The sequence below is a fragment of the Orcinus orca genome, chromosome 4 (assembly GCF_937001465.1).
Source record: "Orcinus orca chromosome 4, mOrcOrc1.1, whole genome shotgun sequence".
Classification (NCBI taxonomy): domain Eukaryota; kingdom Metazoa; phylum Chordata; class Mammalia; order Artiodactyla; family Delphinidae; genus Orcinus; species Orcinus orca.
In genome coordinates, this window is record NC_064562.1 from 27,388,592 (window position 1) to 27,414,202 (window position 25,611).

Genomic DNA, 25,611 nt, shown 5'->3' on the forward strand with positions numbered 1-25,611 from the left:
AAGGGGGATGGGGGTGGGGGGAGTTTATCAATGTTGCTTCTAGAGCATTTGAAAGTGGCTTACCAGGTGCTCCCCTGCTTCCCCATTATTTCAACAAGGTCTGGGGGAGTCCCAGGAAGAGCATTTATAAAAGACTCCACAGATTATCTTGCGTTACAAAATTCTCCATGCGTGAGAAGCATCCCTGTGTGATTTATACACACAGTCAGAAGAAAAGCTGCTCTCAGGCTCGAGGAGATGAGATCCGTCTTACTGGCTTTAGGAACAAACGCTCCTGGGCACAGGGTGGAGAGCCCGGCTCCGTGTGGAACAACTGAGGCAATCAATGGGATCGTTTCTCTTCAAGTGCTTCATGTTTTATCATCATTTTATACATCGCACATGTATGTGACCATCAGTTATGCAACCATCATTGGGAACACACTACAAAAAATAATCAGAGTACTGTACATGACACTAAAGTCTGTATTTGCTGTTTTTGTTTCTATTGATGGGATCAAAAGTTGAAGGACTTTCTATCACAGGTAGCCAATTACTAGAGAAACTAATGATGACCGTAGCCTTGAAAGCTGCCACTGACGTCTCTCCCCAACCCTGACCTCGCTCTTCTGTGAACTCCTATGAAATTCAGTCTGAATCACATAGTTTAGTAGTTAATTTTTCCTCTAAAATTCTTCCATAGTCTATTCTTCTTTACCTACATGAGGTTTAAGTTTCTTCAAGGCAATATTTATGCCTTATTCTGTTTATCTTTCCTATGTTACCTAAAATATATGTCCAGGAAGTAGTAACTGAGTGCTGATAAAATGTCTTAAAATCACCCGTCTCCTAGGAGCCACGCTTTGTAAGCAAAACCTGGAAGGAACGCTGCCTGAAAGCGCCTCGTGTTCTTGACTAGTCTTTGAACCTAAGTTTTCTCATATAGGTGAGGATAATACCTACCTTTAAAGGTACTCATGCTACTCACATGGGAATATGCATAGAGTACCCATTATACCGACTCAATAAAAATTATTTTCCCCCTCTCCCCACCGTCCCCCTCCCCTTCTGGAAAAACAAGGTTTCTCTTAAAGTGTCCTGAGAATTCAAGCTGATTGGATTTAAGAACTGCTAAAATGGAAAGTAACAGAAGAGATAGTCAGACGAATGGAGCATACAGTTAGCCTAGAAACAGGGCCTGGTGTGCATGCATGGGGGTGCACGTACGTGTTTGCGTGTTGTACACATGTGTGTATATATGTCCAAGTATCACAATGCCTTCTAAATATCTACTTGATGAGGGGCCAGATTTCTAAGAAATCAAGTCATATAAAATCAATTAATATAACAGCAGAGCTGGTGGTGCTCCCACTTACTTAAGGGGCGCTTACATTACTATCGACTGGGTAAGCATGAGGGTGAATGTTTATTAAATATCCTAAGCGATTGATGTGACCATCCCCACATATGGAGATGGGCTGATCTGTAACTCTGAGAACATGACTTTCAGCAGTGGTCCAAGTTTCCGCCCTTTGAGTTTCCAGGGGTCTTGATGTTGAGCTGACCTTTGTGGCTGCGGTGGAAGTGAGGCCTTGATTTGTCGTTCCAATGGCACAAGCTCAAAGCACTACTGACTCTCCCCTGCCACGCAGGAACTCATTTAAATAAAAGTGGTGGTCTACAGAATTATGAGGCTTGAGGCCATGACAATACCAGATAATATCTGGTTTCCTTAGATCATAACTGCGTAGAATTAGACTGACCTGTTCCACAGTGTGAACATAGTTATCTTACCTTCTTTGTCTTAATTTCAGAGGGAGTAAGAGAGAAGTTTAGACGTTGCTTCCTTTCATTCCGCACAGTCGCCAAGATGTAGTTGGGAAGAAGGTGTGAGGGAGCTGCTAAGGAGACTTGGGGGGACAGGGGTCTACAAAGGCAGGAGCTTCATGCTGCCCAATGGACTGTCCCTGACCTCACAGCCTAAGTGCTTGACTCAGCACCGGGGCCTCTGCATCTTCACTACCCACAACACTCCATTTCAAGTTTTCAAATCTCTCTCTTTCAGTCTTCTCTATTATTTACTGCTGAATAAAAACTGTAATAATGGTCGGTAAACAGAGTGTTAGTGAGAAACCACATCAGAGGAAAGGAAAGATCTGCAAGTTTTAAGTGATGTTAGATACGAACGAGAATCAGAACCACACACATGAAAAAAACTTGAAGTAAGTAGGACATCCCTGGAGAAATATTAGAAGTTTCCATCTACCTCTCAAATTAAAAGTTTTCCTCAAATTAAAAGTTTTCTTTCAAAAGGGAGCTCTGCTACACTGTTGGTGGGAATGTAAATTGGTAAAGCCACTGTGGAGAACAGTATGGAGGTTCCTTAAAAAACTAAAAATAGAGCTACCATATCATCCAGCAATCCCACTCCCGGGCATATATCCAGAAAAGACAAAAACTCTCATTGGAAAAGATACATGCACCCCAGTGTTCATAGCAGCACTGTTTATAATAGCCAAGACATGGAAGCAACCTAAATGTCCATCAACAGATGAATGGATAGAGAAGATGTGGTACATAAATACAAAGGAATATTGCTCAGCCATAAAAATGAAATAATGTCATTTGCAGCAACATGGATGGACCTAGAGATGATTATACTAAGTGAAGTAAGTCAGACAAAGACAAATACCGTAAGATATCACTTATATGTGGAATCTAAAATATAACACAAAGGAACTTATCTACAAAACAGAAACAGACTCACAGACAATAGAGAAGAGACTTGTGGTTGCCAAGGGGGAGGGGGAGGAGGGGGAGGGACGGATTGGGAGTTTGGGGTCAGCAGACGCAAACTGTTACATATAGAAGGGATAAACAAAACAAGGTCCTACACACACAGGGAACTACATTCAATATCCTGTGATAAGCCATAATGGAAAAGAATATGAAAAAGAATATGTGTGTGTGTGTGTGTGTGTGTGTATAACTGAATCACTTTGCTGTACAGCAGAAATTAACATAAATCAACTATACTTGAATATATATTTTTTAAAAAGCTTCTTTCAGTAAAAAATTATTGTAAAAAAACCCAGTTCTCCTATTAAATAAAATGTTTTCTTTTTTAGTAATCTCCTTTGAAATATTATGATACTTGTGATACAATTTCTACCTTGGATTTTAATTATCTGTGAATATATTCTATTTTCTCTGTTAAATCATAAATTCTTTGAGGGAAGGATCAATGTCAGACTGATCGTTGTAATATTCACAGTGCACAGTAGGCATCCAAACACTGAATAAAAGAATGGATGTGTTAATATTATTGAAAAAAATTGTAAGTTATTTGTCATAGCAAATATAAAGTAAAATTTTATGGCTTAGGCTGGAATGCTAACCTTTGAACCACTTATTTATCATTTGAATCATTCTAATAATTGTTCACCCATCTTTCTATTCCCCTCCTTCCAACATTTATTGAATATTTGGCACCAGAGATAAGTTAATGAATAAGATGTTCATGGTTCCTGGCCCAGGCGGACAAAATCTAGTGGCTGCTTACCACTGGGAACACTGTTTCAGAAGGACAATTCACATGGAATTTCAAGTAATGAACTTATAAGTATAGTTTTTAGCTAGACAAGGCCTTTATTTACCCTTACAGATTGGACCTTCATGGTCTGATACACATCCACGAACAAAATAAAGACAATAATTTCTGCCCCTGCCAATAGCAAAGGTATGTTATCAAGAAAATTGAGGTGATATATGTAAAAACCACTTTGAGCCTTAGGAGTTAATGGTGCTATTTCAGGAAGTTTCACTGCACTCATTGCCAGCCATGGTAAATATTGGATTCATTTATATACAAGTTTATAAGATTATAGATGATTATAGAATCTTAAAGTTTTAAGACTCAGCTCATCATTAAGGTCTGGACTAGCTGGACCATCACTGCATTTCATCAGATAAGTGCTTTTGCAAAACCTTGACATCCTTCCTGGCATTATTTTCTATTTTCCTTTATAAAGTGTCAAATTTAAATAACTACCATTTGCTGGTTCCTTACAGTTTACAACAGGCTTTCCCATAAATGAATTCATTTCATCTTATAATTCTCACTTTACAGAGGTAAAAACCGAGGCTAAGAAGGGTAAAAGAAAATCCACTGTTCACAACAAATACTGGCTGCAGACTGAACCAAAACGGGATGCTTTCTCCCCATACCATGCCACCCCTGCACAACAGACTGTGAGGGAAGTGAAGTCGGTTCCTTCAAAATGGCTTTACAATAAGGAATGTGGCCCTGAAGGTAGAGCAAGTGATGAGGACATATGAGTCTTAAAAGTGGTCCTAGCCTGACTCTTTGAACAGAGGCACCTGTCCACCTGTCCAACTGTGATGTAGTGAAATAGTAAGAAATATATATTTGGTCTTTGTCCCCAATTCCTAGCACAGAGCTTCTAAAACCCTCAGAACTTCCTGAGGGATGGGATGATAAGAGTGTCTTTTGTTACATTATTTGGGTTTTGTCCCCAGTACCTGGCACAGAAGGGTTCAGAGAGCTTCCGGGTTGGTGAATGCACCCATATGCAGGGTGGGTGGCACACCCCAAACTCCATGGGACAGAAACTCCTGCACTTGGGACCGTTCTGGACCTTGCTCTACGTACCTCTTCACCTGGCTGTTTATTTGTTTTCTTTATAATTAACCGGTAATAATAAATAAAGTGTTTCACTGGGTTCTGTGAACAGTGGTAGCAAATTATTGGACCTGAGGAGGGGGCTGTGGGAGCCCCCTGATTTGTAGCCAAGTCGGACAGAAGTGTGGGTAACCTGGAAACCACTATTTCTGATTGGCACCTGAAGTGAGAGGCAATCTTGGGAGACTGAGCCCTCTACCTGTGGGGTCTGCATTAACTCTGGGAAGTTAGTGTCAAAATGAATTAAATTGTAGAATACCCGGTTGGTATTTGCAGAGAATTGGAGAATCCCTTGGCATCGAAAACCCACACCTTTGATGTTAGAAGTACTGTGAGAACAGAAACAGTTTTTCTTTACCAAGCATCCATTCAAAAATGCTTTCAAGTGGCTTCCATAGCCAGGCATTATTTTGAGCAGTGGGCTTTTAGCAGTGACCAAAACATAAAGTCTCTGCTATCTTGTAATGCTTTGCTCTAGTTAGGGAAGATGGATAATAAACAAATTAACTAGTGATTAAGATGTCACGTGATAAGTGCTAAAGAGGAACAATTAAGAATGGTAGGTGGGGAGAGAGTGATGGAATATATTATTCTTCTCCTCTAAAATGACACCTGACCAGAGACCTGATGAAAGTGAAGGAGGGAGCCATGTGGATATCCGGGGTGGGGAGAATCCAGGCTGAGCCAATGCCAAGTGTAAAGACTCAGGATGGTCCTCGGTGCTATTGGACCATAGCACTGCATTTGCCCATTCCATTCACTCTGCCACATGACTGTTTCATGTCTTTGCCTTTCTCATCAAATCTCCAACACCTCCTTGCCTTTTCTTGTCCTCCACCCCTAACCTTGCTTGCCACTTCACTGAGAAAACAGAACCAGAGGAGAACTTAACAAGCTCCTATAATTACATCATCCAATTTACTTGCATCCCTGCCTATATCCCATGGCTTCACTTCCATGACTCTGGATGAACTATCTGTGCTTAGGAGGCCATACTCCCTTTACACACTAGAACTCATCCCTTTCTCCTACTCAAGGACATGGGTCCACGAATTCTCCCCTCTTTTTTCTGTATCAAATTTTCCTTCTCTAACTGGATTAATCTATTGATACAAATATGCTAATAATTTTCCCAACTTAAAAAAGAATCCTCTCTCGGTCCTTCATTAACTTTGTTGCTCTCCCATTTCCTGCACACTTTACAGCAAAATGAACTCTTCTTTCTTCATTTATTCTTGAACCAACTTCAATAAGGCTTTCTCCTCCAAAACTCTGCTGAAATAGCTCTTGTTAAGGTCTCCAGTGGCCTCCATCTTGTTACAATCAATGGCCAATTGTTGGACTTCATTTTATCCGAATTATTACCAGCATTTGAAGTAGCTGACCATGATCCCCTTTTTGAAACATTCTCTGCTAGACTTCTAGGACATTAAAATCTCTTGGTGTTCTTCCTAAGCAAACTGGATATCCTTGGTCTTCTGTGCTGACCTCTTAATGTTAGAATGCCCCAAATTCAGTCCACTGATACCTCTCCTTCTTTATTCTCTTTTGGTGATCTCGTCCAGCCTAACTCAAAATCCATCTCTATGCTGAACTCTCCCAAATGTGTATCTCTAGAGATACATACACACAGAAAGTCCAGACCCTTTCTCCTGAATTCCAGACATATAGTCAACTGCTTACTTGACGTCTCTACTTAGATGTCTGAAAGGCATCTTAATCCAGACATGTCCAAGACTGAATTTGTTGGGAGTTCCATCAACTTGTTCGACCCTACAGCCTTCCCTATCTTAGTAAACGGCAATCCCATACTTCAAGTTGCACAGGCGTGGAGTCATCCTTGATTCTTATCTTTCCCTCATAATTTTCATTCAATCTCTCAGCTCTTTCAAGAAAATAAAGAACTACCTCCCACCAGATTTATTCAACCACGCTGGCCCAAGCTAACGGCATCTCTTGCACTAGCTTTCTAACTGGTCTTCCTGTCTCCACCATGATCCCCTTAACAATCTACTCTCAACCCAGCATCCAGAGTCACCCTTTTAAAGGGAATGTCAGAACATGCCATTCCCTTGATCAAAACTCTTTCAGTCGTTTCCTGTCTCTCTTGAATTACAATTCAAAATCCGTACAAAGGACTTTAAGGTCCTCTATCATTTGGCCTCTGCTATGTCTCTGACCTCATCTCCATCTACTCTCCCCTTGCTCACTCCATTCCAGCCACACTGGCCTCCTTGCTGTTCCTTAGGCACCAGGCACACTCTCAGGACCTTTGCACTTGTTGTTCCTTCCACCTGGAACATTCTACCACCAGAAAGCTCACTTTCTGGTGGTATCTCCTCTAGGCCTTTGCTCAAATATTGTTTCTCAGTCAGTCCAACCTCCCAACCCACTTCCCTTCCTTACTTTATTTTTTCTTTAGCACCCATCTTACACAATATATTTTTACTTATTTGTTGGTTGCTTCTTTCCACTAGTATATAACCTCCATTAGAGCAAAGATGTATCTGTTTTGCTCACTGCTATATCCTTGGCACCCCGGAAAGTGACTGGCATATTGGAAGAACTCAATACGTATTACTGAATGAGTGATAAATAAGTTAAAATAACTTTTTGGAGGACTTCCCTGGTGGTGCAGTGGTTGGGAGTCTGCCTGCTAATGCAGGGGACACGGGTTCAAGCCCTGGTCTGGGAGGATCCCACATGCCGCGGAGCGACTGGGCCCATGCGCCACAACTACTGAGCCTGCGCGTCTGAAGCCTGTGCTCCGCAACAAGAGAGGCCGCGACAGTGAGAGGCCCGCGCACCGCGATGAAGAGTGGCCCCCGCTTGCCACAACTAGAGAAAGCCCTCGCACAGAAACGAAGACCCAACACAGCAAAAAAATAAATTAAATAAATTAAAAAAGAAGGCTCAACATTAAAATAATAACAACTTTTTGGAGGAACTGTGCCATAAAAGAGTGCACAGAAATGGACTACAGGTAGGATAAGGTGAAATTTAATTTTTAAGATGTGTAATATTACAGAATGCTTACATGCTGACAGAAATGACCCAGCAGAGATAGAAAATTTAATGACATAGGAGAAAGAGGGAAATGTGTGTGGCTCCTATTGTTAAGTAGGCAATAAGGGATGGCACAACTGGAGGGACTGGCCTTAGATGGGAGCAAAGATAGTTTATCTACGGAAGGAGGAGAGAGGTGAAAAATATAGAAGCAAGTAGGCGGGATTTTGTAAATTTCTCTGATTGCTTCTGACTTCCTCATCATCTAGTTTCCTTTCTGCATCAGTTAAGATGAAAAAAAGAGAAGAGGCACTGGAGATTTGAGAAGCAAGGAGAAGGTGTGAAATGATTCTCTAGAGATTGGGGATGTGCATCAGTTCGGGGAAGGGAGTAGGACTGCCAGGCTCATTTACAATTAGTTGTCATGGATTTCGAATGAGATCAGTCAGCATGAGAGTGGGTGCCCCTGCGTGTTCAGGTACAAATACAGAAAGGTGTAGAGTTGGATTTAAGCAGGCCTGGCACTTGCCAGACAAATAGGAAGCAGTAAGAGATGAGCAAGGTTGTTGACGGTGTATGTAATAAAGTAATTACAGTGATGGACCATGAGATCTAGGCTAGGTCAGATGGAATCTGAGGGTAAGAGGGTGAAGGTAGGGTGGATTAGTTAGAAGCATTGAAGGTGATAAGGTAAATAAATGAGCCCTCCTGGCAAGTTTGCAGAATTCTTAATCTGGGGAGTAAGTCACAAAGATAGCAGCTGCTAGTAGGAGAAGACATTTGAAAATAGGATTATGGAAGGATGCTATCATTGGCAGTAATAAGTCAAAGGTCTGACTGCAGGGGCGACTGGCTGAGATGAGGGGGAAGGCAATCTCACTGGTGAAGGGGGTCAAGAATTTAGAGGCCAGGGTATTGGGAAGGTCAACTATGTGAATACTGAAAACACCAAGAATCAATCCAAGTGTATTGTGAAAAAGAAGACAATGGAAAGGTACTAACATTTTTCTGGACTCTTAGAGCGTGACCTGGTGTTCCACTGACAATTACAACAAAGAGCGGCAGCAGGTAATATAGGTGTGCTGGCATAACCTTTAAAGGTAATAGGAGGATTTTATGGAGCAGGCATGGGAAGTGATCTGGGATTGGTAAAGAGGAACAAGAAAGACACCTTCTCCCATTTCAAGGCTCAGTGATATGAAAGATGCCAACAGCAAAAACATGAATAAGAAGACAGGTTTCAGTTGGAGCAAGATGGTAAAGGGAACATTCTGAGAAGATGTTAAGAATACAGGGAACTGAGACTCCATCAGCAAAAATGGCTTTTACTAGCTACTGTGCCTGACTATCCAGAAATTTACACTTTCAAGATATGATTTAAAAAAAAAGACAATTCAATTTTCAGGGGTTGTATTAGCTTTTTTGACTTCTGTAATGAAATATCATAAACTGAGTGGCTTAAAACAACAGAAACGTATTGTTTCACAGTTGTGGAAACTGTAAGTCTGAAATCAAGCAAGGCCATGCTCCCTCTGAAATCTCTAGAGGAGAATCCTTCCTTGTCTCTTCTAGCTTCTGACGTTTGCCGGCAACCGCTGGTGTCCCTTGGCCTGTAGACCCATCTCTCTAATCTCTTCCTCCGTTGTGATGTGGCATTCTCCCTGTGGTTCTCTGACTCCTATTCTTTACGGACAGCAGTCATATTGGATTAAGGACCCACCCTGTACCACTATGACTTCATCTTAACTAATTACATCTGCAACACCCCTATTTTCCAATAAGGTCACATTCGGATGTACTAGGGATTAGAACTTCAACCTATCCTTTGGAGAATCACAATTTAAGCCACAACAGGGGTGTTGATGAAAAACACTACATCTTTAATGATATGTTTTCATATTTTAATCGCTCAGGCTTTTCTCTCCTGCTAAGTGAAGCCTGGTCACCCAAGTGTTTAAGCAATTCCCATTGTTCGTAAAATGCACAGGCAAAAAGTATTATATACTGTGCATGCGATTTCAAGTCACGTAACACAGAAGTAACTATTGATGTCGTGTGACGGTGCCATTGAACCTAGTGGGACAGCCCAGTTGGCTCAAAAGGGAAGCATTAAACTTTTAAGTTGAGGGTCTTGGGGTTTCTTTCACTATTCCTGTAGCTCGATGATTTGAAAAGGTTTACCCAACTAAAGCTCACAAGTCTAGGGTCTAAGAGGGGAGGCAAGCTTGCATGATGCCATTAATATTAACCAGCTGGGAATGTCTTGTTACGGCATGGAGATGGGAAGAGAGGGAGAAAAGTAAGCATCTGGTTCTTTTAGTCACAGCTGAAACAGTGTCTCAGGGATTCCAGACTCTGAGATACTCAAAAGTGCTACCTATGGGCTTCCCTGGTGGCGCAGTGGTTGAGAGTCCGCCTGCTGATGCAGGGGACACGGGTTCGTGACCCGGTCCAGGAAGATCCCACGTCGCGGAGCGGCTGGGCCCGTGAGCCATGGCCACTGAGCCTGCGCGTCCGGAGCCTGTGCCCCGTGGCAGGAGAGGCCACAGCAGTGAGAGGTCCGTGTACCGCAAAAAAAAAAAAAAAAAAAAAAAAAGTGCTACCTAGGTCTTAGCCCCCTAGTTGTGGCTGTGACTTCTCTCGTGATCTTCTTCAAAGAGTCCCCTGAGTAGGAGATGCTACCCTTCTGCAATGGAGAAAATCTAGGCTACGTAGCCATTTATTGGACACTTTCTATATGGCCAGCTCTATGCTACTTCTCTGACTCACTGCCAGGGGGGACCCCAGGCTGGCCTGCATCCTGTGCCCACTGAGTGCTGCTCCTGGGAAATTACGATCCCAAGGCTTGGAAGAAACACTGAGGGACGATCCCAGGTCCTCACATCTAGTGAGCAGGTGAGCAGGTAGGTACATACCAACCAAGTCTTTTTTTCCCAAAGAGACATTCACTTCAGTTTCAATTTGACTCACTGCAAATTCTGAATTGCTGAGTCTAAATTAATGAGGTTTGTGATACTGTGGGAAGTGATCTGATTTGACTCTCCTTACCTTGTCAGGATGGAGCTATCATTTCAGAAGGGATGGCAAGGCTGAGGGTTATTACTGGAAGGAAATGTCTTTCATGAAAGATGCAAAATCCAACTGTTTAGTAGGGCATCTCTCCCTCTCCACTTCCTACACAGCTTGTAAGAAATGAAGTCCCACATTCTATTACTCTAATTGAATTTCAACTTGGGTAATTACCCTATAATTAAATAAATTTGCCCCATAGTTTTAATTCACTGACAAATAGTGCTAGTCAAACAGCTACATTTCACTCCCAGAAATGCATCCCTACTCTATTTCAGTGATGAGTGGAGTGATTTATACTTGGGAGATGTGTGTATGAAAAATGCACAGTTCATAAAATATTTTAGGTATCATTCATGGTTACATATGCTTTTCTCAGCATGAGATAACATTAATTTCTATTATAATCTCTCATCTAATTTCTCATATGCTTAGTGCCAAAAGAAATAAGACAGCTAATTAGCATTTCTTATTTTCAGAACAATTTTTGCTTGGTTTGCCAGTAGCTTGTACTTTTCCTTTCTAAAGCACATTTCATTATCCCTGGGAGACAGACTGGGGTAGGTGTTATTGTTTCCCATTTTACAGATGAAAACACCGAGGCAGTATTCCCCAAAGTGAGGAAGCCAGTTCCTATCAGTACCAGCACAGGAAACTAAGCTTTGTCTGGTCCCCTGGACCAAGGCTCTTTCAATCAAACCCTTGCTCACTAGCAATCACTTCAGTCTCACTAGTGAGAAAATAAAGTGCAGCACATTTTTGACCTACGTCACAGGTCATTAATTTGTAATAATTAATGATTTAGCCAGGAGTCAGAGGCCCAAGAACTGGGTCCTGTTGCTCTCCTTGGGCCATGAGACTACAGAGATTCTTTGTGTCTCCATGTTATGACTTGGTACAGCTCAACTGGAAGAACAGTTCAAAATACGATGCAAGATTCAAATTTCAATTTATTTCTAAAGACCTTTCTTAAAGGGTTGTAGACGGCTTTTAATAAAGAATATTAAAAACAACATCAAAATACTCACAAAAAGCAGCAGTAGCAGGGGTGTTACAACGATGCCCTGAAAGAAATGAAAGAGATGATGATCATTTATCAGCCTGGAAAACAGGACACTTTCTTTGCCATTTTAAACTCTGATGCATGGACATGCTTACCCTTCTCATTTCTGTTTAATAAAATCTAGGAGATAAAGAAGAGGGAGCCCCACTCTTGGCTCTCCCGACCATAATGCCTTAGCATCTCTAGTATAATTATTCGTATCTGGTATCATTTGAAGTACAACCACCAATCTTCCTTAAACTCGTCTTGCCTTTTTTAAGCTTAAGTTTCCTTCCACGTTGCATATGCATCACTTGGGTGGAAGCTGGCAAGATTGCTCACTCCAAGGCCTTCAACTCTAACTTGGATAAAGTGCCCCTTTTCAAGAGAAGACAGGTGGTTTAGTCCCAGTTGGGGTCCTCTCCTGAGCAAAGACCACGTCAGTTGTGATGAATGGGATGTCATGATTTTGTAATGTGAACTGATCTCCCCTAGGAAATGAGTTGGGATCTCAAAACTCATTTCGCTTGATTAGACTCCATGTCTCCATGGTGGAAGGCAAGTCTTTCATCTAATTCAGCCACCCAGGACCACCTCAGTCCCTCTGCCTCCAGAGGCAGGAAGGAGCAAAAGATTTGTTTTCTTCGATGACAGGGAACAGTTTGAGGCTGTTGTTGATGAGGCAGGATACAAGCTTTTAGGATTCTTGAAGGTAAATCTTTAAAACTAGGTGTTTGAGTTGGGAGTTAACATGACAGGTCTTGGTTTTACAACAGCAACTGATGATTTGCCCCCTTAGTTGTTCCTTTATCTCTCAACACTTTATTATGATTTATACAAGAAAAAGCAGTTCATATTTTTATTAATGAATTCTACTTGGAACTTTAAAATTCCAAAGAGTCTGTGTGTGTGTGTGTGTGTGTGTGTGTGTGTGTGTGTGTGTGAGAGAGAGAGAGAGAGAGAGACAGAGACAGAGACAGAGACAGAGATAGACAGACAGACAGAGAGAGACTATACTGTGCCCAGGATCGAGGTCTGGGACCACTTCATTACTTTTGGGAAAAAGTCCTTTTGGTATTAATATATGGAAGCCCTTTTATCATTACAGTAACTAAATTCTTTTGGATGTGGCCCAAAGGGAATGGCTTGCCTTATATGAATATTGCTACCATAACTTTTTTAGGCATATACACATGTGAATATCCACACACAGACTTGTTTTATTGTTAAATAATAGAATAAATGCTTCTTTATTGTGCAAACTTTCACAGCTAGCTGGCGATAAGGAATACCACATTTTTATTCAAGTGTTATATTTTAAAATCTACTTATTAAAACATGTATTGTGGTTTATCAGCTCCACTGGTGCCTCTGAAGCAAGGTCTCATCAGCACCATTTAGAAGAGCTCAATGTGCAAAATAATTTTTAAGAGTTACTGTCCTTCAATAACATGGAATCTATTCAGACTCTGGGAGGAATTCCGAACTTTGTGAGGTCACGTCGAAATGGAAATATCTGGCTGTTTCAGTCTAGGTGGGAGCTATGTGATTTCAAGTCAATTTGTTTAAATGTCTATTGAATACCCACTTACATGCCAGGCATGGTTCCAAATAATTAGAAGAATTAATGAAAAGTGATCCGGTAGAAAGGGTGTTAGGATATTGTAGGAAGAAGGAAGGGCATTTGCAAAGCTATGAAGTTGAGCAGGGAGGGAAAAAAAGTATCAAGTGGAGGATTCAGATACCAGATCATCAAAGGTCTTGGAGGCCAGGAGAGGGAGCTTGGAGCTGATCCTTCCAACGATGTCAAACTATTGTGTGGGCCAAAAGTTCGTTTGGTTTTTTTTGTAAGATGGCTCTAGTAGCACTTAGTTGTCTTTAACTTCATTTGAAACAATTTTGTTAGATTGTATTGTGACAGCTGTCATATCAGCATGCATTTTAAAAAAGACTTATCTAAATTGGTGAATTTTTGTGTAGCCATTTTAATATTGAAGACAGAAGAAAAAAAGCAACATTTTCTTCATATTACGCTTTATTATTTCAAGAAAGGTAAAAACACAACTGAAACACAAAGAAAGATTTGTGCAGTGTATGGAGAAAGTGCTGTGACTGATTGAACGTGTCAAAAGTGGTTTGCAAAGTTTCGTGCTGAAGACTTCATGCTGGACGATGCTCCACAGTTGGGTAGACCACTTGAAGTTGATAGCGATCAAGTCGAGATATTAATTGAGAACAGTCAACGTTATACCACGTGGGAGATAGCCGACATACTCAAAATATCCAAATCAAGCACTGAAAATCATTTGCACCAGCTTGGTTATGTTCATTGCTTTGATGTCTGGGTTCCATGTAAGTAAAGCAAAAAAAACCTTCTTGACCATATTTCCGCATGCAATTTTCTACCGAAACATAATGAAAACGTTCTATTTTTAAAACAAATTGTGATAGGCCATGAAAAGTGGATACTGTACAATAATGTGGAACGGAAGAGATCATGGGGCAAGCGAAAGGAACAACCACCAACCACACCAAAGGCCGGTATTCATCCAAAGAAGGTGATTTGTGTATATGGTGGGACTGGAAGGTAGTCCTCTATTATGAACTCCTTCCAGAAAACCAAACAATTAATTCCACCAAGTACTGCTTCCAACTAGACCAACTGAAAGCAACACTCCACAAAAGGCATCCAGAATTAGTCAACAGAAAACGCATAATCCTCCATCAGGATAACGCAAGACCGCATGTTTCTTTGATGACCAGGCAAAAACTGCTACAGCTTGGCTGGGAAGTTCTGATTCAACTCTCATATTCACCAGACATTGCACCTTCGGATTTCCATTGATTTCGGTCTTTACAAAATTCTCTTAATGGAAAAAATTTCAATTCCCTGGGAGACTGTAAAAGGCACCTGGAACAGTTCTTTGCTCAGAAAGATAAAAAGTTTGGGGCAGACGGAATTATGAAGTTGCCTGAAAAATGGCAGAAGGTAGTGGAACAAAAGGGTGAATATGTTGTTCAATAAAGTTCTTGGTGAAAATGAAAAACGTGTCTTTTATTTTTACTTAAAAAACCGAAGGCACTTTTTGGCCAAGCCAATGTTAAAGGGGGGGTATAATGAGTTAGTAAAATAATTTAGTAAATGGAAAATGAATTTGACTTTGCTTCTAACCTAGCCATTTTACCCTTGTTATCTATCAGTTCATCTAAATTCAGATAAAAGAAAATAGAAACTTATATTAATGTTAATTATGGAATTTCAATAGCACTAATAACACTTCTGAGAAACAGTATGATATCTGTGATAGGATAAGACTTTTCCCCCAGGAAGAAGGTTGAGCATTGTCACCACTCTGGGAACATCTGTCTTGTATTAGAGGGGTCGAACCCACACTGGTATCATATAACACGTGGGCACCCATATTCCTCCTGGTGCCCGTTTCATTTTCCTTTGCAATAGCGGAATAGTAACAGTATTAGTAATAATACCAGTACTACTAATGGTATTTTGCTTCAGTACTTTTATGTACATTTAAAAATTTGACCTTCCTCTACTGAAATAGTTGGTTTCCGTAATAGCCCCACTTTATGGATGACGAAACAGGTTCAGAAAAGCCAAGCAACCAGCCCAAAATCACACAGGAAATAAATGTCAAAGCTTGGACTAGAGCATGCTCTGTCCAGCTCCAAATCCTGAACTGACTCCAGTGCAGCACTGGTCTCTGGGTAGCAGATTAACAACCAGTACAGTTTCCTACAGAGTTCTGCTAAGGACATACATGTCATGATTAGTTGCTATATGACCTTGGCTTCCAGCTGATCACCAATTCTTAGAGATGCTCTCGTTCTGGAAGGGAGAGCACTATTATCTCCAGATTTTCCTGCTTGAATATTTCAAGTGTATGGTCACCAACACACAACAGTTCTTACAAGGACTTACGATATTTGTTGCTAAGACATTAAGTTTCCTAGTGAATAGGATGTATCTTCTAATTCTAGATTCACAATTCCTCATTATTTTCTCAAGAATGGCTGTTCAAGTTCATTAACTAAGAATGAATTGTTGCACAAAGCTGAAAGTTGCTTTTCAATTGTATTAGGAAATGAGTGCCGTTAATCCTGACAAGAGCACCATAATTAAGTTTTGGTGAAGTTGTTCTAATTATTATAAAATAATAATAGCTAATATTTATGGAGTACTTGTATTAGATGATGCGCTAAGGACTTTCTGTGTGTTATCTTATGTAATCCTTACAACACAATACAGTAGGTACTGATATTATCCCCATCTATTAGGGAAGGAAACTGAGTCTCAGAGACACTGAGTGACAGGAAAAGGCAATGTGAGGAATTCAATCTCTATCTCCCTGACTCCAGAGCCTGTGATCCTGAATTGTGTAAACAAAATCTTTGCAATCTTACGCTATTTCCCCAGGTTTATATTTTAAGAGTAAACCTAAGAGGAGCTTCAAACTCAGTATGTCTTTTTGATGACATGAAACAAATTGAGATATAAGCCTTTGTGTGACATGGCTGATACATTTTTTTAAAGTCGCGTTTTTGCAAATATCCATGGCAAATATCAATGGTAAAAAGGGTAAACTAAAAAGCTAAACTGTAACTGCAATAGTCACTGGAAGCTGGAAAATCAAATAAACACGCTATTTGCTCTTGAATATATCTGATTCCTTCTCCTTTCTCTTTCCCAAGTAAATTCTATACAGATGGTTAAAAACAAACAAGTGGTAGATGGGCACTTCTAGCAAAAGATGTTACCCAACTCCTTGCAGATTCAAGGTCAAGCATAGTTTTAGCATCCTTGCAATTGAGACGATGTGTTAAGCTTTCTTTTTGCAACACCTGAAGAAGTTAAGTCACAAAGCGTCTGACTTTGATTATCTCTTAAAAACCTTTAGAAAATCCATTTACACCTCTGATGTGAACGACCAGGTGAATATATTTCAATGACTTTAGTGGAAAGGAAAAAAAAGTGTCACACCTGAGACACTGAGATTTAGTCACATTAAAATACAAACCAGCATCACCCTCCCCAAATAACAACAAAATCAACAACAAAACTGTGAATGCGCTTCTCTCGGGAGTAGAGCTTGTAAAAAAGGTAAAACTGAAGTAAATTATCAATTTTTAAAAGGAGAAAAAATTATCAAAAGGCTTCGCTGCAATAACTATTGTGATCACACAGCTACTAAAACTAACATAAGGCTTCTGTCTCCAGGATATTAAACGTTGAGCCTTGGAAATGGTGCTTCTTATTTTTTAATTAAAGAGCAATAACTCAATTTTCACAAAATAACAGAATCTCAGTTTTGCAAAGGATCTTAGTTGAGGCTGGTCCAGTCCTCATCTGAAACGTGACCCTCCTCTGTCTCCCTCACTTGCTCCCGATGTGAGGCTGTGATGGCCACGCCTTTGCCAGAAAACCTGCAGACAGACACCTGTTCCTGCTCTCAAGGCACACACTGCCCGGCTGACGTTCTTTCACGGTGAGAAGCTCTTTCTCAATCTGAGCCCAAACCACTTCCACTGATGCCCTGTCTTCCCCTTGCAGCAACTTAAGGCACATCTCACCCCTCCTTTCTTGTGATGGCCTTTTAGCTGCTGCTTTTGGATGGTGTACATAAAATCTCTGCACTCTTAAACTATTTCCTCAGGCCTGTAGTTTAAGAGTAATGCTGCAGTGAGCATTTGGGTCCCCATACTAAGTCTTGTCCAGGCTAAAAGTCCTCAGGCCCTCCCACTGTTCCTCCTGGTGGGGAAGGGCGGTTCTGAGCCTTCTTTTATTTATTTAATTTTATTATTATTTTTTTTTGTGGTACACGGGCCTCTCACTGTTGTGGCCTCTCCCGTTGCGGAGCACAGGCTCCGGATGCGCAGGCTCAGTGGCCATGGCTCACGGGCCCAGCCGCTCTGCGGCATGTGGGATCCTCCCGGACCGGGGCACGAACCCACGTCCCCTGCATCGGCAGGCGGACTCTCAACAACTGTGCCACTAGGGAAGTCCCGAGCCTTCCTTTAGACATCATCTTATCCAGACGAATTTAAGAGTCCACAGCACTTGCTTAATAAAAATTGACCAAAACTTGGAAATAAGGCCAAATGAGGACCGCATGTCCTTTCAAAGTCACCCTGGAGATTTGTCTAACGGGCCAATCCAAGGATTACTTACTTAATTTCCTAGAGGGATATACCTTTGTTTGACTTCTACTTACTAGTGATTAGGGCCCAGACTATCAAATTACATGTTCACTTACAAAGCTTTGTCCAGTAGAGAAGGAAAGAATTTCTATCTAGTAGAAGAACAATCACAAAGGTTATGGTTTTATTACCCTGCAGAAATTAGCTGGTTCCGTCTCTAACTCAGCAAACTTATTTCGGTATGTTTTTCTGATGGACCAAATAACCCCTATTTCTATCATTCCTTGAAACCATCTTTACCATCCTGCCGGCTCCCTCATTATTCAGTTAAATAAATATTTGACAGGCGTCCATTCTATATTTATAAAAAAGTCATATTTTCAACTTTTGAAGATTATGCTTTGACAACTCCTTTACTCTGAACCTTGCATTTATGTTAATGCAAAGATCACTTTTATTTTTATTTTTTTAAGATTAATACTAACTTAAACTCGCAGGTTGTCTTAATATTTTGTTCTGTGGTCAGTATGTAGTGACATCTTAAAAAGTAGTAGTAAAGTTTAATCTTCAAGAATGAAATTGTATCAAACCAATATGTAATGAGTGACATTGGCCAACACATCCTAAGCAATAAATTTAAAAGGGGTGGTATGGAGAATTTTGGAGACACCTAAATTAAATAAAATGGTCAGGTTATATGGCCTCAGGGAATATGACCTTATAAATATGGCTCTCAAAATATGTAGTTGAGGAAATTTTATAGAGGAAAGAAAAATGCATTAGGAATCTAGGGAAGGGCAGTTGGAAAGAAAGTGGTGGTTGACTGGTAGGTGAGGGCCTCTTCCCTCCCCTCTGCCTATATTTTCCTCTTTAAAACTGGGCCTTCACAGAGTCAGTACCTTAAAATGCCCAGCTAAGCATTTCTCAGTATGTTCATAGCTCTGTCAGGGGACGGGTATATCTTAGCAGCTGATATGAGCATTCTGGCTTGTTCACCAGGCACAGTGCACTGTAGTAAAGTCAGATGCATCAGACTATTTGAGCTTGATAACACCAGCCACTGAAAACATCCACTTAATTCTCTCTAGTCGGAGTCCATGCTTGCCAAGAAAACACTGAATAATAATTTTGTTTTCCACACAGTATTTCTGATAGGAAGAGAAGACCCTGACTAGTTGACACCAGTCTCCTAGAGCACAACCACATTGGGGGGTGCTCATGATAGTTGAGTTTCTGGACCCGCAAAGCTAAGGGTCTATTCCTGGATTCTGGTGACCCCATAAAGCAATGTCACCCTGTGAGGCCTCGCAGCAATAGCAGTTGGCTTGTCTCAATGGCATACATTTCATTAAACAGACATTTATTGAGTGTCAACTGTGTACAGACATGATGGGTGCTGAGGGAGAAAAGATTCCAAGTCACCTAAACACATAAAACTTTATAGTCATTTTAAAGTGGACTCTTACCTAAAACTCCAGAAAATAGTTTCTGTGAAGTCCTTGGGGTTGTCTTTAAAGACTGTCTTGGAAAATCTTTGTTCTTTCTTTTCTGTTTTTCTTTTCCTACCACCACTGTTAAGCACTGCTTACCCTCACTAATATACTTAGAGTGATTTTTGATTTTTCAAGCCAAGTCTCTGATATGCACATATTTGATCTTTCATTGATGGTCCATGCCCATAAGGAGTTCCCATTATAGAAAGCAGTTCTACCTTGTCCTTCTGTAACTTCAATGCTTCTGTTAAGAAATGCCTCTACCATCTTATTCTCAAAAGATTGGGACTGGGCTTCCCTGGTGGCGCAGTGGTTGAGAGTCCGCCTGCCGATGCAGGGGACACGGGCTCATGTCCCGGTCTGGGAAGATCTCACATGCCGTGGAGCAGCTGGGCCCGCGAGCCATGGCCGCTGAGCCTGCGCGTCCGGAGCCTGTGCTCCGCAGCGGGAGAGGCCACAACAGTAAGAGGCCCGCGTACCGCAAAAAAAAAAAAAAAAGAAAAAAAAAGATTGACACTTTTTTTCCAAACCAAAATTATGATATATATATATATATGTATATATATATACACATTTATATATGTGTGTGTGTGTGTGTATATATATATATATATATATATATATATATATATATATATATCTCACCACTCTGGCTATAGTTTAGAGAAGAAATTAAAGTGGTGAAAAATTAAAGGGAGGGAGACTAACTAGGAGGTTGTTCAGTAATCCAGGCAGGAGTTGATTTGGGCTAAGGAGATAGAAGCTTAGAGATCAAATTAGAGAGACAACACATTCAAGAAATATTTGAAATGTACACTGGTAGATTAACTAAATATTGGGGGAGTGGTGATAAAAAGAAAGGAAGGATAGTGTCTTAATCTTCTGAGTTAAGGGATTTTTAACCAAATAGGTAGATTATAGATCAAATTACTGAGCCAGGAAAGCACTGGGATGTATAGGTTAATTTTTTCTTGGGGAAGATGATGAGTTTGAGGTGTCTACAAGGCATCCAGTTAGAGATGCTGTAAGGAGTTGGATATATGGGACTTAGGCGCAGAGTACTCTGGACAGTGGCTACAGATGAGTGAGTCCTCAGCATTTGGTTGGTGGTTTACTGTTACAGAGAAGATAAGCAGTTTAGGAATATAGAACATATATTAGAATTCAAAGGATGCCTAGAAGAATACAGTTTCAATGGGATGACTAGAATGAAAGTTAAACTGGAGTAGATTGAGGACTGAGAAGGAAGAGGAGAAAGAAAAACAGAGTTTGGACAATTCTTTCAAGAAATCTGACTGTAGAGAAGAGGAAAGAAATAGAGCTGAAATTCAAAGGGGAATAAAGATGAGGGAAAGGAAGCTTGCTGTTTGCTTTGTTTTTGAAAGGAGAAACTTAAGAATTTTCAAAATTCATAAAAAGGGGGGTGGGGGATGGAGATTTAGTAAAGAAAAGGGGTTATACTTACTACACCTAAGGAAGCAGCAGGGAGAGTTCCAGTGCACAGCTGGAGGGCTTAACTTTGGAAAAGAGGTAGGGCCGACACCTCTTCATTGTAAAAGGAGAATAAAGGATAGATTAGGTACAGATGAAGATAGACTTGTATGCTTGATGTTAGAAAGCTGAAGGGACTTTCATTTAAAGCTTCTTTTTCCTATATTAAGTAGAAGGTGAAGAGTTTTACTAAAATGAGGTGAAGACAGGTTCAGAGAAAGGGGAAAGTCAGTGATTGGAAACCTGGGCTGTGACTCATGGGAGAGGGTGTCTAAAACTGTGAAGGGGTTGAGATTTTACCAGACTTGAAGATCACAAGTTAGCCTGCCATAGCTTCATGGATGCTGGAAGCGGACACAAGATTCCCGGGTCAGAGCCAAAGGACTGTGTCACTCACACACATTAGAGTGAGTAACCTAGCATGACGTTAGCATCAGTTCCCCTTGCCCCCAAGTCAAGGGGGTGGTACAGATGGGCTTGGGTGGATGCCTGCATCTATAGTGGGTTACATTACAGGAAAGGAATACTGAGTTTAGGAAACCCAAATCTTTTTTTTTTTTTTTTTTTTTGGTACGCGGGCCTCTCATTGCTGCGGCCTCTCCCGTTGCGGAGCACAGGCTCCGTACGCACAGGCTCAGCGGTCATGGCTCACGGGCCCAGCCGCTCTGCGGCATGTGGGATCTTCCCGGACTGGGGCACGAACCCGTGTCCCCTGCATCGGCAGGCGGACTCTCAACCACTGCGCCACCAGGGAAGCCCCCAAATCTTTTTTAATGCGCAGTAAGCAAACTTGCCAGTTGTCCCAGAGGGAGATACTATTTGTATCTTTCAAGGCAGTTCACTATACAAACATCCTTGAAAAGAGAGTTGGGTAACAAAGAGCAGTCAGGGCACAAGATGGATAGAAATGTAGGAGACACGTGGAGAACTGTCTTCCAACAGAGGAAATGTCCAGCAGACCAATCTAGTTGATACTGGACACCTAAACATTTGAGCTATTGAGCTCATTATTGCTCCCTTCAAATATCATCACTGAGCCAATGTCCTTATACAAGGAAATGATCATTAGATAATCATTTTTTTAATTGGGGTATAGTTGTCTTACAATGTTGTGTTAGTTTCTACTGTACTGTAAGTGGAGTTCCCTGTGCTATACAGCGGGTTCTCATTAGTTATCTATTTTGTATATATTAGTGTATATATGTCAATCCCAATCTCCCAGTTCATCCCTAGATAATCATTTTTAAATGATCAGAAAAACTTCTCTCCAAGATAACACTGATCCTTTAACAGTCCTTGGGCACTATGATTCAAATAAGAGTCGAACCAACTGAACCGACTTCCAACTCATAATTCACTCTCTTGATTTTTCTAAATGGGGAAATTTTAAATCTTTTTGAAATCTACATCCTCGCCAGACTGAACTGTGGTCTGTAGACCAGCAGCACTCACCTCACCAGGAAGCTTGTCAGGAATTGCTGAATCTCAGACCCCACCCCAGATCTACTGTACCACTATCTGCATTTTAAACAAGATTTCCAGATAATCTGTCGACACATGAAAATTCAAAAAGAACTGATTTAGGCTCTAGAGCAGGTGTAGGCAAACCTTTTCTGTATACGGTCAGATAATAATTATTTCAGGCTCTGCTGGCGATACAGACTCTTGTTAAAATTACTCAACTCTGCTATTGTAGCTAGAAAGCAGCCCAAACAATAAGTAAACAAATGGACATGGTCAAATTTTGCCCAAGGGCTGTAGCTTGGACCCCTGCTGTAAGCATTGTTTTAGATTAGCAATTACATTTGAAAAAGAAATAAGTTATTGTAACAAACTTTTACTTTTAATGACTTGGTTTTTAGTGAACCCAAGCTGGCTTCTAAACGTCACAGCAGTTCCTCTGTAACTGCTTATAACACACTATTTAATGATCCGGTCTTCCAACTTTTCTCCAGACTGAAAACAAAATTATCAGTTAATAGTGTGTAAAATCTACTTTTTTCCTCTTTTTGATATTTGCAGTGACATTTGCACATGGCCAGCTGCTGCTTCTACTCCTTTTCTTTATGATTTGTCAAAGACAGAGATTCTGTAATCTCAAACATTAGTTTTCTCAGGACCCTACAACGTAATTTGTCTGGGCCAGCAGATAGAGTCCGCTTATCTTGAGCCTACTTTCCTTTTACCAGTATTTACTTTAGCATTTCTAATCTTAAGATGGTTCTCTTTGCCAAAGATGATGGAAGCAAAGGGAAGGGCCAGCAGGGAGGGAGAAATTAATTAAGGATGCTGAACAGCACACATAATGTGTGGCGTTTAGGGTCTTAATATCAGAGCTGTATAAGAGAAAAACAATAACACAAGAACACAAAAGGGGAAAAACATGTACATTGCTAATTAGAACTATATAGTGATATATAGTAAAGCTGAAATACGGTGCTCAAATTCATGATTTTTCCTTTTACTTTTTAACTGAAAAAGTCAATCCTTTTTTCAAATTATGTAAACTCATAGACCTGTATTAAAACTATTAACTATTAAGTTGGATTTTTCTATCCAGATTAAGAGTGATAAGAACAATTTGAAATTCACCTAAAGCCCACAGTGAGATGCATATGGGAATTTTCTGTATTTTCCAAGAATCTTTCATGTAAATGACTTCTAAGTGCATAGACATAACATGCAATAAATATTTTCCAAAGGACTTTCTTAAAAATGCTTACCTGTAGAATATATATTAGACCAAAAATGCAGCAAAAGGAAATTAAGTCAAAATTTCTTTTTTGATGACACAAGGTTTCATAGCTGAGGAAGGACTTGCCAGGGTTCACTTTGGTTTGCAGGTCTCCACTGTGGGTACACAGCTGCAAGCCAAAATGTTGAAGTTTTGTTTTCCCTGGTAATGCACGTGGCGGCCTATTAAGGGTCATCGTAGCACAACAAACATTTTACACAAGAAGCACAACTCTCACAAAATGTCAAGAAGATGGTCCCACGTTACCCAATGGTCAGCCAAAGTTCCTACGGTCTGAATATTATACATAGGAGCCTGTAGTATCTCTTACTTTGGAATCACTGCTTCAATAATACCAAATACCACCATCACCAAAGGCCAACATTTATTAAGGTATATTATGTACTAGGAACTGTGCTAAGTGCTTTACAAACATTATCTAGCTTAAAATTCCAATAAGTAAATTGATTATCCCAATTTAATAGGTGAGAAAAGAGGACTATAGAGACTAGGAAATACCAGGAGGCAGAACCCCAGCCAAAGGAATAAAAACAAAAGTTGAGAGGTCAAGAGATAGGCCAAACATAAGAAAAGTTTAGAAAAGAAAAAAGAAGAGCAAAGGAGGAAAGAGGAAACTCAAAATAAAAAGATATACAGGAAATGGACTGTCAGAAACCCATACAAAATATGTAATATAAATTAAAAATAGGGTCAAAGATCACACATACAATCTACCAGTGGTGTATGAATATATGAAAAGAATGCACCAAGTAACTCTCTCGGGTGACTAGGGAAACACTGAATATTTACTACTCACTGGCTTAAAAGATTTAATGTGTATCTACCATTATGCTTGTTGATGCCTATAAGAGAATAGCACCTGGCATATAGTAGGCACTCAATACATTTTTTTGCTGAACAAATGAATGAATGAAGGTATGTCCACAAGTGCTTCTCTCAGGGAGCAGCATATCCATTTGATGAGAAACACACACTTTCTGAAATGCTTTAAAACCTTATGTTTGTAATAATAACAAGACTAGTTGACATTTATTGAATGCCTACTTTGTATGTGTCAGGAACTATTCTATACTCTTCATATGTACTAACTTGTTCAGTCCTCACAACAAACCTATGGGAGGTGCTGCTATGATTCCCATTTTAAAGAGGAGAAAACTGAGGTGTACAGCAGAAGAATACAAAATTCCCAAGCAATAAGTGGCAGAATGGGAAGCAAGCTATGCATCTGGCTCCAGAATCCATGGTCTCTATCATTATATGTTTACATAACGGTTAAGAGTTCTCTGAAAATTTAGAGATATCAGAGAATTTTAGCTGAAAGGACTATTAGAGATAATTTGCTATCTCATTTAATAGATTGCAAAGTTGAGAACAAAGGTGGCAGTGTCTCTCACCCATAGCTTCAGAGTTGGTGGAAACAACAGGACTGGGACAGGAAGTATCTCAAATCCCCTGCCCAGTTCTTTATTTCTGACACCACACTGCCCCTTAAAAACCAGCTGAATAGAGCAAAACTCACAGATGGAAGACTTGAAAGCTATTATATTATTAAATATGAGTAATTATTTATTATTTTATTTATCATATGCATAAGACAAAAAAGACATAGACAATAAAACTAGAATGGACTATAAAAGGATGTTTTGAAGGAAATCAAATCTTGAAATAGATGCTCTTCCCCCCTCCCCAAAGTCCTATGAATTGTCAACATGGCTATGGGAGAACAGTTTTGCAAAATGTTGCAAAAGCAAGGAAGAGATGTGGAAGATGGAGAGAGAGAGTATGAGGGTCGATGAGGATGGAGAAGGGAGGCAATGAAAGGCGATTTATGGGAGATTTGGGGAAGGGGCTTTTAATTCAGGTCTCTGGATGTTAAAATAAACTTCTAGAACAACTGTACATTGATTTTCTTTTTCTT

At 40.3% G+C, this 25,611-nt stretch overlaps 1 protein-coding gene and 1 long non-coding RNA gene across 7 annotated transcripts in view; one reads left to right on the top strand and one right to left on the bottom strand.

Moving 5' to 3' along the window:
- The window catches only part of SLC10A7 (solute carrier family 10 member 7), a 251,725-nt gene that overhangs the window by 66,611 nt on the left and 159,503 nt on the right, over positions 1–25,611 (bottom strand). For all 6 annotated transcript variants that reach the window (XM_049708816.1, XM_033402782.2, XM_049708817.1 and 3 more), the window contains one exon: positions 11,785–11,820. In XM_049708816.1, the coding sequence (XP_049564773.1) occupies positions 11,785–11,820 (36 nt within the window). The remainder of the gene's footprint in view (positions 1–11,784; positions 11,821–25,611) is intronic.
- Positions 1–25,611, top strand: part of LOC125964180 (uncharacterized) — a 672,498-nt gene that overhangs the window by 42,399 nt on the left and 604,488 nt on the right. The gene's annotated exons all lie outside the window — the stretch shown is intronic.